Source organism: Muntiacus reevesi, chromosome 9 (assembly GCF_963930625.1).
Source record: "Muntiacus reevesi chromosome 9, mMunRee1.1, whole genome shotgun sequence".
Taxonomy (NCBI): domain Eukaryota; kingdom Metazoa; phylum Chordata; class Mammalia; order Artiodactyla; family Cervidae; genus Muntiacus; species Muntiacus reevesi.
Window position 1 is genome coordinate 37,089,302 of NC_089257.1, and position 19,146 is coordinate 37,108,447.

At 44.7% G+C, this 19,146-nt stretch overlaps 1 protein-coding gene across 1 annotated transcript; it reads right to left on the reverse strand.

Annotated features, from left to right (window-relative positions):
- Positions 1–866: 866 nt before the first annotated feature.
- Positions 867–16,901, reverse strand: NEU3 (neuraminidase 3). Its single transcript, XM_065943963.1, has 3 exons — positions 16,346–16,901; positions 11,920–12,131; positions 867–4,922 (listed from the first exon to the last, which is right to left on the reverse strand). Exons 1-3 carry the CDS (start codon positions 16,368–16,370, stop codon positions 3,843–3,845), a joined length of 1,317 nt encoding a protein of 438 aa, XP_065800035.1. The 5' UTR covers positions 16,371–16,901; the 3' UTR covers positions 867–3,842.
- Positions 16,902–19,146: the final 2,245 nt, after the last annotated feature.

The following is a 19,146-nucleotide window of genomic DNA, read 5'->3' on the forward strand; positions in this document are numbered from 1 at the left end:
GCTCCTCCCATGGGGAAACATGCCCTGGCCTCTCAATTAGCTCCAGAAGGCCAAGAGTCTGACTCCTTTGTTCATTCAGCGCAACTTTACTGCTGCCTATTATGTGCCAGGCCCTGTGCTGGGTGCAGAGGACAAAGCGAGGAATCAGACACAGTCTTTACCATCAGGGAATTCAGAATGCGCTAGCAATATCACAAAGATAAGTCATGATTCAAGGTAAAAAGGATGCAGAAAGGAAGCAGACAGACTTGGTCCTCAAAGAGTTTACAGCCTAGTGGAGGCCTATGGGCAGCCTGTGCTAAGGACCAAAGAAAGGCACATGCCATATGCTCTGGCAGCGCAGGAAGGATGACATGATAGATACTGGATGATACAGTAGGGAAAACTCACAGCTTCTTAGAGAAGACTGAACAGCCTCAGTTGGCCAAAGTGGAAGGAATGGATCCTACTGCCTTGCGCGGGGGGCTGTGCAGCTGTGGGCCGACCTCCAAGCGTACCTCAGGCTACCCAACAGGGAGGGTGCAAGGTCGCTTATCTGTGGATGTGGCTGCATGATATCCTGTGGATATATGAGGGGAGACTGGTGACCAGGAGAAACAGATCCAAATAAGGGCCCAAGGTAAAGGTTAGGGCTTCCCTTGTAGCTGAGACAGTCAACAATCTGCTTGCAAAGCAGGAGACCTGGGTTAGATCCCTGGGTCGGAAAGATCCCCTGGAGAAGGGAATGGCAACCCACTCCAGTATTCCTACCTGGAGAATTCCATGGACAGAGGAGCCTTGTAAGTTATAGTCTATGGGGTCACGGAGTCGAACATGACTGAGCGACTAACACACACACACACAAGGTAAAGATTTGGAGCTTAGAGTGAATGAACCAGGAGGCAGGGAACATGAGCAGGACCGGCAGGCTGAGTAAGTGGGAGGCTGGCCTGGGTGTACACCAGCAGACGGAGGGGTCTACTGTGCCTTCCTGCGGTCCCAGCGGTGAGTCATCTGTGCTCGACGGGGAGGGCCTCTCAGCTCACAGACCACAGCCTAGCCGGTCCTCTCTTCCTGGCACCTAGTCTGCTTTTCTCTTTTCTTCACAGCTGTCTTCACCTGCTCTATCTTTCCCATTCTCCCAACCCAACTGTGGCTGAAACAGGTTCAGTTAGGAGTCAGGTATCATGGTATAGGTCCCAGGGCCCTGAAGACCTTGGTTAACCGACACTACAGCTGTTTTGGATGGTAACCTGGCACAGAGACAAGCTTCAATTTATGTTGGGTTGGAACTTGTCTGTAGCTCAACCTGTGCAGGCCTCTTTCCCTCCCACACATTTTGTGGAACAGCTCTGGCCTGTGGTCATTTCTTCTTAACAGCAGCCACCACCTACACCCTCTCTCCAGCCTGGGCTTCCTGCGTGTACCCCTTTCTCTCCCTTCCTAAAGGTGTCAGGACTCCTCCCTGCTGTGCTTTTCCTTCACAGCTGCCATCAGTCCTCTGTTCTGCTCTCTGATTCTCATTGTGGATTACCCCTGTGTCCAACCCTCTTTTCCTGCTATTACTGAAATATGCACATACCCCCTTCACCTATTAAGAATTTCATTGCTAGTCACCAAGGAGAAGCGAACCTGAAGCGGAGAGGAAGGAGAAAGGGAAGGGCACTTTAAAGATGGATGGGACTTCTCACGAGAACTGAGCATCTGTGGTCCACCCTGGCATGTGACTGAGCTCCCTTCCTTGACTCCCTTCTTGGATGGTCCCAAAGAAGTCCTCGTATTCTCATTTTCTCCATCCTTTAATTCTCGTTTTAGAACCCAGCCATCTTCTCTATTCTGTCAATCTGGGGTGTGGTGCTCAGGAAAGCTTTGCTGAACACGGAGTTTCTAGTCGGGAGCGGCTGCCCTTTCAGTCCTTCCCTCCCCGGGTCCTCCCTGTGCCACCGACGCTGCCCACTCTGAAATTGCAGCCCCTGCCACTTGCCAAAGTGACCAAGGTCTTCTCTGACCTCATACAGAGGACAGCTTCATACAGAGAAGAGAGAAGTATTCATTAGTTCAACCAACAACAGAAGGTCCTACACGCCAGGCTAAATGTAAACACCCTTTAGTAGGCAGTGAGGAGCCACAAGCAATTTTTAAGCAGGGACTGGCAATTACAAAGTACCTCACATTATACACAGGTACTCAATTATGGAAATATTTAGATAAATGTAAAAATGAGTAAGTGAATGATAATAACTGTGTATTAACTTCAGCAAATACATTTGCTGAAGTTAAGGGGATTCTTAAAAGCCCCACTAAGCCCTGGGCTTAAGCCATATGCTAAAGTAGGTGAAGTTAATCTCTACTTTCATCCTATAGGACTCTCTGCCATCTGACTGGTACAACTGCATCCCCCAACTTTCTAGGCTGTGTTCCATGACGAAGACTTACTCTCCAGGGTCATTACTCAGCACCAAATATATTTACCTGCTGCCTGTTTAAGGCATTATCCTCCCAAAATAGGGACAAAAAGTGTATCTCTCATGATAAGAGTATCTGTCACAGTAACAGGCTTATGGGGGGAAATGATCTAAAACAACAGCAACCATCTGCTATCATCTGAGAACCAGCAATGGCAAAGTCTGTCCCAAATCTATTAGATAAAGAAGCATCTCTACTTCACTAATAGTAGAGATGGTCCAAATTTCAGTAGGTCTGAACAAATATGCTTGATTCAGAGGTTTGTGAGTCCAGAGATCTTCTGAATGGTGACAACCATCTCCATTAAAGGAGAAGGCTGAGTGAAGACAACATTTTGAGGAAAAACAAACAGCAGCTTGGACAAGTTCTGGGGCAGATGACTCCAGGCACAATTAAGAGACAATTAAAATAATGTCATCAGCAGCTACTATCACTCCCACTTAGAGCCTAACATCTATAAAATATCCCCCAGCTACATTTATTTTCTTGAATTTTATCCCTCTTCTAGCCCCCTAAACTGTGAACTCCTTGACAGCAGAGATAGCAGGAAGTTTTGTCCAATGCTTTGAAGTCCTAACCCATGTTCATTTCTCATCAAGAAATATCCTAATAAATGAACTTCAAGTTCATCTCTCATAGGAGTCATGCCATCAGAAACATTAAGTACCATTATTGAAGATCACTGACATTGAACATCTCATTTTCTCCTTCAGAGGTAATGCTTTCTGGACAAGGAAGGAAAGGTTGAGCAGAGCTGCAAAGCTGGAGAAGGTAAGTGACCTATAATTCTGCTGCTTGGCCCGATTCCTCTAGAACAGTGAGTCTGTAGAGCTTCGCACATGATCAGAAGGATGTAAGCGCTTTTGTTATTAAAAACAAGACAGTCCACCCACATCCTCCTTTGTGCCATGACACCTGCTTGTAACCTCATACTTGGATGAGTGGCAAGTCATTTGAAAAGCTGAGCCTGCTGACTTTCATGTTGAGATAGTCCTATATACAGCCAGGACTTGCTGATCAGGGAGCATGCAGGCACACTGCCTTTCCTAGGGATGGGAAGGAGAGAAATCAGACCCGACCCTCTCATTTTACAGATGGAGACCTGAGGCCCAGAGAGTACAGGTGACATGTCCAAGGTCCCGAAGCAAGCCAGTGGGAGAGCCAAGATGACGTCACAGTCTCTCAACTCACCGTTCAGTGCTCTTTCGAATGCAGTAGCTATGGCAAGATGATCACTTTGCTCTTTGGAGAATGAGCAGTGAAAACAGGTAGGGAACAGAATATTAGGCATTTTGTTTCTCTGCAGACTTCAGTAACCTCTGTTATCCTGGCCTCCACTGTCCTGCTGCGATTGCCTTCTATAGTAGCCTTCTATGCAAAGTTGGGTCCTAAGCCAATTAGTTGTTACTTGGCTCAGAGTTCCTACCAGGGGTGGAGCAGTCCCCTTGCACGTGACTCAGGATCTCTTGGTCTGTAAACAGGCGGAAGGCGATCTGCTCACACTCCCACTTGGTCCCACATTCAAACAAACACCCAAACAAGCCCTCGTTCTCCAGAGCAGCCAAATCAGAGTACCCACAGGGCCCGCAGTGCAAGATCCAGGGGCGGGACCAGCAGGCAGCCTCCAAGGGGTTCTGGTTGAGGTAGATGCCTAGGTCGACCCTGCGTTTCTTACTGGTTGGGTGTGAGTACAAGAGCCATGATTCTGACAGGGTTCCAGCTTCCAGCTGTGGCCTCACTGAGCTGCACAGCAGAGGACTCTGCTGAATGGCAGGTGCCTCTTTGCTAGCAAGATCCTGGCATCCACCTGGGATCTCCAGGGGCCGGAAACTCACCACACTGCCTTGGCAGCCATGAGGTGGCTCACAGAGCTGATGGCTCAGGACTGGTTTCTGAAAGCATTCACCATGGTCAGTGCTGAGGGCCTCTGCCCGGCATCTGTTTGGTGTCCGGGCACTGCAATATAGCACAGGGTGGCCGGTCTTCCCAATCACCTCTGCCACTTCACATTCCACTGTCACCATGGGCTTGATAAGCCTGCCATGTTGCCATGTGGCTCCTAGGTCATCGCTATAGATCATCAGGGAATGAGGCCTAGCTTTATATGGCAGCCGAAAGCAAGAGAACCAGAATGGGATGTAGTAGGCGTACGCAGGGATGATGAGCCTCCCCGACTGCAGCTGGATGCCATGACCTGGGCCCACAGCAAAAGTGGCCCAGTGTGTCACCTCTGGGCCAATGACCTCCTCAGTCAGGTCCCTCACCTCGCTCCATGAATAGCCAGCATCCTGGCTGCATATGAAGCAGAGGCGTGCAGCATTCCTGCCTGACATAATCTGTTGACGCTCGGTGACATGGCCTCGCACACAGATGAAGAACAGGTACACACAGCCACTCTTCCGCTCCCAAACAGGACAGGGGTTCATGGTCCGGTGTCCAGGTAATGTGGCTTTCATCAGGGACTTCACGGGTTCCCACTAGACAAGAGGAAGGGAAAAAGCAGAAGTGAAAGACATGAGGCTCATTAAAAGCATTAGTACTTTTCAGTTCAGTTCAGGTCAGTCGCTTGGTTGTATCCAACTCTTCACAATCCCACGGACTGCAGCATGCCAGGCTTCCCTGTCCATCACCAACTCACAGACCTTGCTTAAACTCATATCTATCAAGTCAGTGATGCCATCCAACCATCGCATCCTCTGTTGCCCCCTCCTCCTGTCTTCAACCTTTCCCAGCATCAGGGTCTTTTCCGATGAGTCAGATCTTCACATCAGGTGGCCAAAGTATTGGAGCTTCAGCTTTAGCATCACTCCTTCCAATGAATATTCAAGACTGATTTCCTTTAGAATTGATTAGCTTGATCTCCTTGCAGCCCAAGGGACTCTCAAGAGTCTTATCCAATACCTTAGTTCAAAAGCATCAGTTCTTCACTGCTCAGCCTTCTTTATGGTCCAGCTCTCACATCCATACATGACTGCTGGAAAAATCGTTAACTTTGACAAGATGAACCTTCATTGGCAAAGTAATGTCTCTGTTTTTTAATAGGCTGTCTGTCTTGCTTTGTCATAGCTTTTCTTCTATGCTCCTCTATGCAAGCAGCAAGCATCTCTTAATTTCAAGGCTTCAGTCACCATCTGTAGTGAATCCAAGAAAATAAAGTCTGTCACTGTTTCCATTGTTTCCCATCTATGTGCCATGAAGTGATGGGACCGGAGCCATGATCTTAGTTTTCTCGATGTTAAGCTTGAAGCCAGCTTTTTCCCTCTCCTTTTTCATTTTCATAAAGAGCCTCTTTAGTTCCTCTTCACTTTCTGCCATAAGGGTGGTGTCATCTGCGTATCTGAAGTTACTGATATTGCTCCTGGCAATCCTGATTCCAGCTTCTGTTTCATCCAGCCTGGCATTTCGCATGATGTGCTCTGCATATAAGTTAAAAAAGCAGGGTGACAATATACAGCCTTGACCCACTCCTTTTCCTATTTGGAACCAGTCTGTTGTTCCATGTCCAGTTCTAACTGTTGCTTCTTGACCTACATACAGATTTCTCAGGAGGCAGGTCAGGTGGTCTGGTATTCCCATCTCTTGAAAAATTTTCCACAGCTTGTTGTGATCTACACAGTCAAAGGCTTTGGCGTAATCAATAAAGCAGAAGTAGATGTTTTTCCAGCATTCTCTTGCTTTTTTGATCATCCAAAGGATGCTGGCAATTTGATCACTGGTTCCTCTGACTTTTCCAGATCCAGCTTGAACACCTGGGAAGTTCATGGTTCATGTACTATTGACGCCTGACTTGGAGAATTTTGAGCATTACTTTGCTAGTGTGTGAGATGAGTGCAGTTTGCGGTAGTTTGAACATTCCTTAGCATCGCCTTTCTTTGGGATTGGAATGAAAACTGACCTCTTCCAGCCCTGTGGCTCTGCTGAGTTTTCCAAATTTGCTGGCATATTAAGTGCAGCACTTTCACAGCATCGTCAGCTTGAAATAGCTCAGCTGGAATTCCATCACCTCCACTAGCTTTGTTTGTAGCGATGCTTTGTAAGGTCCACTTGATTTTGCATTCCAAGTTGTCTGACTCTAGGTGAGTGATCACACCACCGTGGTTATCTGGGTCATGAAGATCTTTTTTGTATAGTTCTTCTGTGTAGTCTTGCCACCTCTTCTTAACATCTGCTTCTGTTAGGTCCATACCATTTCTGTCCTTTATTGTGCCCATCTTTGCATGAAATGTTCCCTTGGTATCTCTAATTTTCTTGAATAGATCTCTAGTCTTTCCCATTCTATTGTTTTCCTCTATTTCTTTGCATTGATCGCTGAGGAAGGCTTTCTTATCTCCCCTTGCTGTTGTTTGGAACTCTGCATTCAAATGAGTATATCTTTCCTTTTCTCCTTTGCCTTTCGCTTCTCCTTTCTCAGCTATTTGTAAGGTCTCCTCAGACAACCATTTTGCCTTTTTGCATTTCTTTTTCTTGGGGATGGTCTCGATCAATGCCTTCTGTACAATGTCACAAACTTCGCCCATAGTTCTTCAGGCACTCTATCAGATCTAATCCCTTGAATCTATTTGTCACTTCCACTCATAAGACCTCTTAAGAGGTTTGATTTAGGTCATACCTGAATGGTCTAGTGACTTTCCTTACTTTCTTAAGTCTGAATTTGGCAATAAGGAGTTCATGATCTGTGCCACAGTCAGTCCCATTCTTGTTTTTGCTGACTGTATAGACTGTATAGAGCTTCTCCATCTTTGGCTGCAAAGAATGTAATCAATCTGACTTCAGTATTGACCATCTGGTGATGTCCAAGTGTAGAGTCATCTCTTATGTTGTTGGAAGAGGGTGTTTGTTATGACCAGTGCATTCTCTTCACAAAACTCTGTTAGCCTTTGCCCTGCTTCATTTTGTACTCCAAGGCCAAACTTACCTGTTACTCCAGGTATCTCTTGATTGTATCTCTACTTTTGCATTCCAGTCCCCTATGATGAAAAGGACATCTTTCTTGGGTGTTAGTTCTAGAAGGTCTTGTAGGTCTTCACAGAACCGTTCAACTTCAGCTTCTTCGGCATTAGTGGTGGGGGCACAGACTTGGATTACTGTGATATTGAATGGTTTGCCTTGGAAACGAACAGCAATCATGTTGTCATTTTTGAGATTGCACCCAAGTACTGCATTTCAGACTCTTTTGTGACTCTGAGGGCTACTCCATTTCCTCGAAAGGATTCTTGTCCACACTGGTAGATATAATGGACATCTGAATTAAATTTGCTCATTCCAGTCCATTTTAGTTCACTGATTCCTAAATGTCAATGTTCATTCTTGCCATCTCCTGTTTGACCACTTCCAATTTGACTTGATTCATGGACCTAACATTTCAGGTTCCTATGCAATACTGTTCTTTACAGCATCGGATTTTATTTCCATCACCAGTCATATCCACAACTGGGCACTGTTTTCACTTTGGCTCAACCTCTTCATTCTTTCTGGAGTTATTTCTCTACTCTTCTCCAATAGCATATTGGGCATCTACTGATCTGGGGAGTTCATCTTTCAGTGTCATATCTTTTTGCCTTTTCATACTGTTCATAGGGTTCCCAAGGCAAGAATACTGAAGTGGTTTGCCGTTCCCTTCTCCAGTGGACCACGTTTTGTCAGAACTCTCCACCATGACCCGTTCATTTTGGGTGACCCTACATGGCATGGCTCATAGTTTCATTTAGTTAGACAAGGCTGTGATCCATGATATCAGTTTGATTAGTTTTCTGTGATTGTGGTTTTCATTCTGTCTGCCCTCTGATTGATAAGGATTGTCCGTTTAGTCAAAGCTATGGTTTTTCCAATAGTCACGTATGGATGTCAGAGTTGGACGATAAAGAAGGCTGAGCACCGAGAAATTGATGCTTTGGAACTGTGGTACTGGAAAAGACACTTGAGAGTCCCTTCGGCAGCAAGGAGATCAAACCAGTCAATCCTAAAGGAAATCAACAAGGAGCTCAAACCAGTCAATCCTAAAGGAAATCAACACTAAATATTCATTGGAAGGACTGATGCTGAAGCTCCAATACTTTGCCCACCTGATGCGAACAGCCAACTCACTGGAAAAGACCCTGATGCTGAGAAAGACTGAAGGCTGGAGGAGAAGGGGGTGACAGAGGATGAGATGAATGGATGGCATCATCAACTCAATGGACATGAGTTTGAGTAAACTCTGGGAGATAGTGAAGGATAGGGAAGCCTGGCATGCTGCAGTCCATGGGGTCTCAAAGAGTTGTACAAGACTGAGTGACTGAACAACAACCACATAACTCAGCAATTCAACTTCTAGGTCTGTACACAAAATAACTGAAAGAACAGTCTTGAAGAGATATATTCATGCACCTTCTTGTTCAGCATTATTCACAATAACCAAAAGGTGGGAGCAACTCAAGTGGCCACCAGCCGATGAGTGAATAAGATAAAAGGGATGAATGACTAAACAAACTGGATAAATGAAATAATAAACTAACATACAAATTATTCAGCCTTTAAAAAGAAATCCTGACATATTCTACAACATGGATGAACCTTGAGGATACTACCCTGTGAAATAAGTCAATCACAGAAAAACAAAATATTGCATGATTCCACTTATATGAAACATCTAAAGTAAACAAACTCACAGAGACAAAGTACAGTATTAATCTCTAGGGGATTGGGGAGGGGGAAATTAGTTGTTCTATAAAATTGTGGTTATACACTAATGAATAAATTCTAGAGACCTGTTACACAACAATGTAATACAGTTAACAATACCACAATGTATATTTAAAATGGTTATGATCGAGGGATTTCCCTGGTGGTCCAGTGGCCAAGACTCCTAGCTCCCAATGCAGGAGTCCTGGGTTTGATCCCTGGTTAGGGAACTAGATCCCATGTGCCACAACTAGTAGTTTGCATGTTGCAACTAAAGATGCCACCTGCCACAACTAAGACCCTGTGAGGCCAAATTAAAAATGATTATGATGGATAGTTTTACATTAGGTGCATATTACCATAACTAAAAATGTTTTTAAAAGAACAAAAAAAAATCTGAAAAGGTCTTGAAGGTTTTAGCTGACCATCTATTTAACATTTAAGCAGCTACCAAAAAATAAATGCTACTTTACCTTAGGCTGCATTAAAAGGATAACAGATGGGATAGCCACCCCACTGCTGAGCTGGTCAATCTATCCTAGGGGTCATAAGTTCAGTATGAGTATCATACTTTGCAAAAAGACACTGATCTCCCACAACAGGACTGAAATCAGTTTTCAAAGGACCAGAAATCAAATCAAGACTATGGCCTAAGGAGCTGCTAAAACAAAGAAAACCTGGAGGGTGTGGATACTGCTTTCAGATACATTGAAGAGCAGTTCTCCACAAAAGGAACTTTATAATGTACAGATGTACTTCCCCATAAGCCATAACAAGACCAACAGGTAATTACAGACAAGTACAGAGGATCTCTGAAGCTGAAACTCCAGTACTTTGGCCACCTCATGCGAAGAGTTGACTCATTGGAAAAGACCCTGACGCTGGGAGGGATTGGGGGCAGGAGGAGAAGGGGACGACAGAGGATGAGATGGCTGGATGGCATCACTGACTCGATGGGCATGAGTTTGAGTAAACTCCAGGAGTTGTTGATGGACAGGGAGGCCTGGAATGCTGCGATTCATGGGGTCGCAGAGTCGGACACGACTGAGTGACTGAACTGAACTGAACTGACAGAGGATCTCATTTCAAAAAATAAGTTAACAGTTGCCACAAGATTAAATTTCTCATTCGAGGAGTTGTGTAAGTAGATCCTTAATAGAAGATGATTAATGTTGAGTTCCTACTATGGAACTGCTATTATTAATTATATTTTGCAGACAATGAAACAGAGAAGAGTTAAGTATTCACAGTCATAGTCAATATATGATAGGTCTTGCCTGACTCCAAAGCCATGCTCTTAACCACTAAGCTACCAGTAGCAACCAATGGAATACAGAAGATTTCTATATTGGGAAAGAAGCTGGGCTGATACTTCTTCTAATTTTAAGATTCTACAATTAAGTAAATGAGAGAATGAATGTGAATAAAATAAAGTGAAGAGAGAATGAATGTGAATAAAATAAAGTCAAGAGAGAATGAGTTAAAGTGGACACATTTGTGACTGGATGTGACTACTGGATAGTGAGGTTATGTAACAGGTATGGTCTGATAAAAATACTTAACTGCCCAACTGTCTGTGGCAAAAAGCAGAGCAACATAACCACAGGCACATCCTGCCCCGGAGGAAACAAAAAAGTTAGAACTCCAAGTTGGGCTTAAGGACACCAGTGATATAAGCAGAGGTTCAACCCTGGGAGGCCATAAGAAAGACACATGATAAGGTGTAAGAGCAGGGAATGGAAATTCCCTAAAGTAAAAAACTTCCCCAAGGGGAAATGTGAGTAAAGCATTAAAAGCAGCCAGGCTTGCTTGTAAGGCCCAGCTTCAGCAGAACAGCATTTGCACTAAAACAGCAAAGCAAAGCATCCCTAAGGACATTAAGTTTTAAAGGTGAGATTTCTGAGAGTAGAAAAAGCAGGGCAGGTTAAACAGATTAAAATACCTCATAAAAAATGTATGTATGTTTATGTGTCTATTTATTCAAATTCACTGTCTCACTTGATCCTCACTTCAGCCATCTCTGAGAGATAAGTCAACAATAACAAAAATGGGTTCTAAACTAACCCTGTAGTTCACAGGCCCAAGGGCAGTTAACTATTCTCTCCCCCATTAAGAACACAGTTAAAATGTGCTACCTAGGGACAAGGGCACCAACCCCAGTTCTCTATTCATTAAGTGTGTGTCTAAGGCAAGTCACTTTACTTCTTATAAAATGGGGATAATAATATGTACCTCACATAAAGCATGAAGGAAGACGAGGAAAGGAAAGATGGGGGAGAATACGGATGTTGTTTTTCTCCCCTGCGTCTTTTGCTAGTTGTGGTCCTGAACAAGCTACCTATCTGTTGGAGCACCAGGATCCCTCATCAGCAAAACTGGACCAACAATGCTTACTGCTTTCAGTGAGTTATGAGAATAAAAGAGAATGTGAATGAAAAGCACACCACATGCTGGCTGAACTGAATACACAAACCATGGAGGCCTCTATTCAGAGACTGGGTTTGAAGCTTGCTTTACTACTTTTTTATAGCTGTTTGACCTTGAGCAAATAGCAATCACTCTGAGCCTCGGTTTCCTCATCTGTAAAATGTGACTGACAACAGTTTCCATGTCACAGAGTGGCTGTGAGATTCAATGTGCCCCTGGTAAACAGTAAGTGTTCAATAAGGGAAAGCATTGCTTTTACTGCTCCTTTTCCCCTCCTCAGCTTGGACACAAGGCTTTTCCTGCACTGATGAAAAAGGCAGAGACTCTGACATGCTCTAAGCAATGCAGAATATGAGACCCAGGCTCAGATCTGGGACAAGGAGTCACCTGTACTGAGTGCCCAGTCCTCAACCCTCGTCTCAGCACCAGGTGGAGAGCATCCTCATCCTTGCTCGAGGAGCGCTTCTCTGCAAAGGCCAGGAAGGTGCGGGCAGGGGGCACGTAGATCAGGGCTGGGATCCGGTAGGTGACCCCTCTCTTGTTCTCCTGCTGGAACAGAGGGCTGCTGAAGGAGCACGATGTCACTTCTTCCATGACCTCTGCAAGGATAGGAGGGAGCTCAGTGTGCGTCCACATCCAAAGGCTCGCTCGGACACAAGTTCTGCTCTATTATTTCATTTCTGGAGGTCACCGGGAGGCAAAGATGTACTCAAACATTTATTTTTTCTATACAAAAGCAACATCACGATCTCAAAAGCACAAAGCAAGCAATATGCATTCTTATTTAACAAGTCTATACTCCAGGCTCTGTGGGAATCCTGTGTAGCCTGTGTCAGGTGTCTCTCCAGAGAGATTCTGTATGTGCTTCTGCCAAGCATTCAGAGGCATTACCAGCCTGGATGGTTTCTAATAGTCAGTTTCCTGGCTTGGAGTTTTTAGGTCATTCAGGTAATATAAATATAAACCCAAATCCATACGAGAGAATGCCTCTGGTTCAGAATTCTCCAGGCAAACTTTTCCCTTCTCTTGGAGCCTACAATAAGAAGCAATCTTCTTTGTCATCTCTGTCAGTAGTAAGATTTCTTTTTCCTACTCCACTTGATCAGAGGATATAGATTTTCAAGGTACCTGACTTCATGCAGGGATCTCAGTTCCAACCAGAGTCTAACACAGATGGGCCTATAGTGTCATTCACTGTAACAGCAGGTTTTAAATATTAAAGCCCAAGCTTTGAGGTAAGCAAGACCAGCAAACATCTAGGGCAGCTGAGGTCACATAAAGGGGCTAACTTCTCCAGTTGTCAGTTTACTCTTGAAATTTTTAGGCCTCTGGGGATTTCTCTTGTTTTCTTGGAAATTCAACTATAAAAGGCTTTGTTATACTTATCCACCATTTACAGATTAACTAGCTTGCTATAATGCTGAAAATGGAAATCTCTAGGTACATTTCTCAGGTGTTCAATTTCTCAGAGGCCCAAAAAGGGAAGCCAGACAGACAGAATCAGAATTACTATTTTTTCTCTCACCACTTGTTGTCCAAGCCCTGTCTTCCAAATCATTTGTAAAAATAATCAGGCTGTAAGAATGAGACCCACAAGGCCTTTTTCATTTATTTAATAAATATTTCTGAGTGCCCACTAGAAGTCAGGCCATAAGGTAGGTGCTGAGGAGACAGAAAGGGATCAGAGGTCCCTGCCCACATCCAGGTGAGGGGAACAGACATATATACATTGACAATTACAATATCATGTAGTAACTGCTACTTTAAGAGGTCAACATGAGAGCGTGCAGGAAAATAGAAAAAAAGCAACTGTCCAGATCAAGGCGGCAGTGGAGTTTTGAAAAGCTAGTAAGTCAAGTGATCCCCTGTTTCATATCCTTATGCTCTGGGTCTGGGGCATTCAGATAGGCACACACCTCACTCCCTCACCTTCTTCAGCTCTACTCAAACATCATCCAATCAGTGAGGCTTTCCCTGACAACTCCCTTGTCCCTCTCTATCCCCCTTCCCTGCTCTGTGCTCCATGCCACCTATCATCACCCATATGTTACACTTATTTAATATGCCCTACAGAATAGAAGTTCCATAAAGGGCATGTACATGTCTGTTTCATTCACTGCTATGCCTCTACACCTAAAACCCTGCCTGGTAATTCATAGGCTTGACAAATATTTGTAGAATGTTTGAATGAATGGGTGAGTTTGATCTTAAAGGCTGAACAGTGGGTTAGCCAACTGAAGGATAAAAAGGAGAAGAGGGGAGGGAGTGGATATGAAAAGCCTAAAGATCACAGAGGCACACTGTGAGCTGTGGGGACTCAGAGTAATCCAGTATGACTACAGTGGAGTGCAAAAGCTGTGAACAAAGATGGCACTGAAGGGGTCAGGCGAGGGCAAATCCTGGGAGGCTTCAATATCGTATTAATGTGTTTATCCCATGGGTAGAGAGCCACTCAACAGGTTTTGGCAGATGAATGCCAAGATCAAGTACACATTTCAGACCACTCTCTCAGGTAGCCTTCTGGACATGAACTGAAGGGGAAAGTTACACTGCTTTGGGCTATAGGTTCCTAGTGTCTGTCAAGACAAGTTTTGTCATTCACAGCATATGAGTGATTTATTTAGCATGTGAATTCACTCAGCATGTGAATAATTCATTTCACTGGTTTCTAACCTCAAGTGAGAAGACTCATAGCTCACTATCCAAAAGGATGGGGAGGTGGCCTCCTAAGTCCAGAAGAAAAACCTCCCCTCACTCCAATTCTGGGTTCTCGTCTTCCTCACACCATACTTGAGCACACCTCTCCTTAATTCAGGCTCTCCTGCCAGAGGGTTAGGCTATGTAATGGTCTAGAAAATAAGGTTTGGGCCAAGCCAGGACTACATGAACTTGGGCATGTAATTTAACTGCTAGATCCTCATTTACAAAATTCAGTAGAATGGCTGAAAGAATTGAGGTAAAAAGTGTAAATGGCTGTTACAGGGCCCATGACACAATATGAGCTCAATATATGACAGCTGTTATTTTTGGACTATCAATCACTACATATTCTAGTGTTACTCCTTGAAACCTGTGAAAGAGGAGGATGAAGACAACAACCACAATTACAACTACCCTCTTTACAGTATTTAAATCCCTCCGTCCCTCTGGAAGAGATCACATTTTAAACTCTTATAAGGATATGAGTTAATATCAATACTATTAATCATCAGCCAACACAAGATTATTAGTCAACATCAAAACAGAATGTGTCTGGGTGATAAGAATAAAGCACAGAACAAGCATAGGAATGGGCAGGGAGGACCAGGAAAAAAGAAAGGGACGGGGAATGGATAGAACATATAAGGAAAAGCACAACTTCTTACTGTGTGACCTTGCACTAGTCACTTAATCCAGGTTTTGGATTCCTTGCTTATAAAATGTGGATGACAATAATACTTACCTAAGATGACTGAATGAAGAACCACTCAAAAGTGCTTCTTTAACTTTAAGGCACTTTGTAAATAAAGGTATAAATTCAGATGCCTTCACAATTTCACTTATGGTTTTGCTATCACTGTAACAATTAGAGTCCTTTTCACTGTTTACTAACTATGCTGATCATGTTGATGGCAATGGTAACACACGTGGTGGCTGTGACATCAATACCCAAACTATTTCACACAAACGATGTGCCAGGAGCTAGGGACAGAGAAAAATCAGATATAGTGTTGGAGAAGACTCTTGAGAGTCCCTTGGACTGCAAGGAGATCCAACCAGTCAATCCTAAAGGAAATCAGTCCTGAATATTCATTGGAAGTGCTGATGCTGAAGCTGAAACTCCAATACTCTGGCCACCTGATGTGAAGAATTGACTCATTGGAAAAGACCCTGATGCTGGGAAAGACTGAAGGCGGGAGAAGAAGGGGACGACAGAGGATGAAATGGTTGGATGGCGTCACCAACTTGATGGACATGAGTTTGACCAAACTCCAGGGGTTGGTGATGGACAGGAAAGCCTTGTCTGCTGCAGTCCATGGGGTCGCAAAGAGTGGGACACAACTGAGCAACTGAACTGACTGGGGTTGTTCATTTCAGCAGAGAACTCAACACTACTAACTACTGCTCCATATAATCACCTTTCAATCAAGATTTCCCTGCTCTCTTATTGGGAAGTATAGTGTAACATGGACTTTAAGACTGACTTGGCTTTGACAGTTACTAGCAAATTCAATTTACTTCTGAGCCTCAGTTTCCTCACTTGCAAGGGAGAAAATACCACCTATTTCTCAAGCTTGAACAACAATGTAATTCCAGACTCCAATTAATCCAGTACAGCAAGCAGCCTCCAGTGAACCCTAAGGGAGACTTCCCTATTTTATTCACACCTAACAACGAATACTTGAGGGGCTCTCATTATATGTTAGGTCTTTGAAGATCCTATGGTCCAAACTCCTCTCATGGTACACAATAGGATTCTCAGACCCACAGAGGGGAATAAACTCCTCTAAGACCACTCAATGAGTCAGTAACAAAACCTGGACCAAGGCCCAGGACTCTGGGCTCTATGAAGCCCGGAGACCCTCTCCAGTAAGAAGAGTTTTCCCAGTCTCAGCTCCCTTCCATATCAAAACAAGTTAGGCTTCAGTCGAAGGAAAACAAAAACAGAGCCAGCCAAGAATACCTTCTGGCAGTGTCTGAGAGATTAGCCCACTGGGGTGTCTTGGACCCAATAGACTGGATTTCCTAAACCCAAAGAATGCTGCCGAACCTGTCAGCACGGTCACTGCGCCTCACGTTTTGGGAGGCCCTCCAATCTTCCAGCCCCACTCACCTGCGCGGAACCCCGGCTCCTCCATCTCTCTCGGGCTGATACGGTCGCTGGGTCAAGCACTCACGTCTCGGACACTGAAGCCCTGGGGAATGATCAAGCCCGGGGAGACGGGGGCAGGAAAGAAACTGCGGACGCGGACACAAACCACGAAAAGTGAAGAAACACGGCGACAGAAACTTCGAGAGTCTGGCGGCGGGGCTGACAGATTCGGGAAGCCGGTAAGAGAAGGTAGGAAAACAAGTCCAGGAAGCTCGCAAGCCGCAACCCGCGGGCGGTTGGGACCGGCAGTTGGCGGCGACCTGGAATCAGCTCCGCCCCCTCGGGGCCGGCGCAGCCGAGGCCCCGCCCCTCTCCTTCCCGCGCCGAGTCCCTTAGCGGTCCGATCTGGTTCATTCCTCCTCTTTCCGGCTCCCAGTTCCGGCCCAGCGGCGGCTTGGAACTTACCCCTACCTCTCTTAGCAGCCGACACCACCCGCCTCAACTCAGGCCCAAGTTCAGTCTCCAACTGACACACAGCTCCCTGGCTAGGACCCTCACCCTTCCACTCCGCCCACCTCCGTCTTCAGTCCCTTTTCCCCACGCCATCCCCTTGGTTGCCGGTCTGTTGATAGGCATCACCGCCTAAAACTTCCCTAGACAACTTGAGTCGAACGAGAAAGTTCCGGATCTCAAAGGGGACGCCACTACAAGTTCCAGCGGTCCAGAGCATTGGGCAACCCACCCTTAGGAAAATAAAAATTATATTTATATTTTATGTGTGTGTGTGTGTGTGTGTGTGTGTGTGTGTGTGCATGTACATATATTTTGAGTAATTGATAGTAGATTACAACCGCTGAACAAGTTAAAAGCCCACGTGTCCTCGTAGATACGCACAATTGAATAAATAGGGAAGAAAGGACAGCTCTTCCTATAGTAAGATTCTAATTAATGTAGACCATGCACAAACTGAACGCAGTATGGTTTATGCTAAATACCTGCTTTCCTTATGAGAGTCTGGAATTTTGAAACATGCCAGGCAGAGTGCGCCCAGGTAACCTGCCCCGAATAAAAACTGTGGGTGCCGAGTTTCTAATGAGTAGGTTCTCTAGACAGAGACATGGCTCGCATGCTGCTTTTGTGTTGCTGGGGAAAGTGTGCTCAGTGTGATCCGTCGTGAGAGGGAGTGGCATAAGAAAGCCTATTCAAGGGTTTTTTCAGACTCAGCCTGCAGTCTTCTCTTATGATCCAGTGTGTGTCCTTATTACATTGCTGTAGTCGATGTTAGCCCTAAGTACAACTCTATACCTGGTCCTCTGAGTACTTCTGATGCTGAGCAGGGCCCTATGGGGCTTCTAGGCATGGGGGTCTTTTTGTCCCCCATTTCTTATAAATAAGACTCCAGCCTCTGTGACCTGGGTTGAAAACGGCAGAACTGTTATTAATTAAAGGTGGAACGGCCAGGAAACCACCTGAAGCAAGATTAAAGGAACCACAGAGTCTCATCAAGATCAGGAGATTGAACCACCTAAGACCCTGAATGTGAAAGTGTAGTCCCTCAGTCGTCTCCACCTCTGCAAACCTATGGACTGTAGCCCGCCAGACTCCCCCATCCATGGGACTTTCCAGGCAAGAATAGTTGAGTGGGTTGTCATTTCTTCCTCCAGGGGATCTTCCGGACTCAGTGATCAAACTCAGGCCTCCTCCATTGGGGGAAGGTTCTTTACCATCTGAGCCACCAGGGAATCCCACCTAAGACCCTGCACATACACTAATCTTGTCAGCAATTCTACCCTTTAGAAACATTGCAGAAGAAAGAAAAATACAAGACTAGTACTGCCTCGATCCTTATCACATACTCCTTCCTGACTCTGTAAACTCTAGCTAGGAAATCAAGAGATACCTGGGGTAACAGGCAAATTTGGCCTTGGAGTACATACAAAATGAAGCAGGGCAAAGGCTAACAGAGTTTTGCAAGAGAACACACTGGTCATAGCAAACACCCTCTTCCAACAAAACAAGAGAAGACTTTACACATGGACTCTCACCAGACGGTCAATACTGAAATAAGATTGATTATATTCTTTGCAGCCAAAAATGGAGAAGCTGTATACAGTCAGTAAAAACAAGACCAGGAGCTGACTGTGGCTCAGATCATGAATTTCTTATTGCCAAATTCAGACTTAAATTGAAAAAAGTAGGGAAAGTCACTAGATCATTAAGGTATAACCTAAATCAAATTCCTTATGATTATACAATGGAAGTGACAAATAGATTCAAGGGATTAGATCTGATAGACGGAGTGCCTGAAGAACTATGGATGGAGGTTCATGACATTCTACAGGAGCCAGTGATCAAGACCATCCCCAAGAAAAAGAAATGCAAAAAGGCAAAATGGTTGTCTGAGGAGGCCTTAAAAAACGCTGAGAAAAGAAGAGAAACTAAAGGTAAAGGAGAAAATGAAAGATATACCCATTTGAATGCAGAGTTCCAAACAACAGCAAGGGGAGGTAAGAAAGCCTTCCTCAGCGATCAATGCAAAGAAATAGAGGAAAACAATAGAATGGGAAAGACTAGAGATCTATTCAAGAAAATTCGAGATACCAAGGGAACATTTCATGCAAAGATGGGCACAATAAAAGACAAAAATGGTACAGACCTAACAGAAGCAGAAGATGTGAAGAAGAGGTGGCAAGACTACACAGAAGAACTATACAAAAAAGATCTTCATGACCCAGATAACCATGATGGTGTGATCACTTACCTAGAGTCAGAAAACTTGGAATGCAAAGTCAAGTAGGTCTTATGAAGCATCACTACAAAAA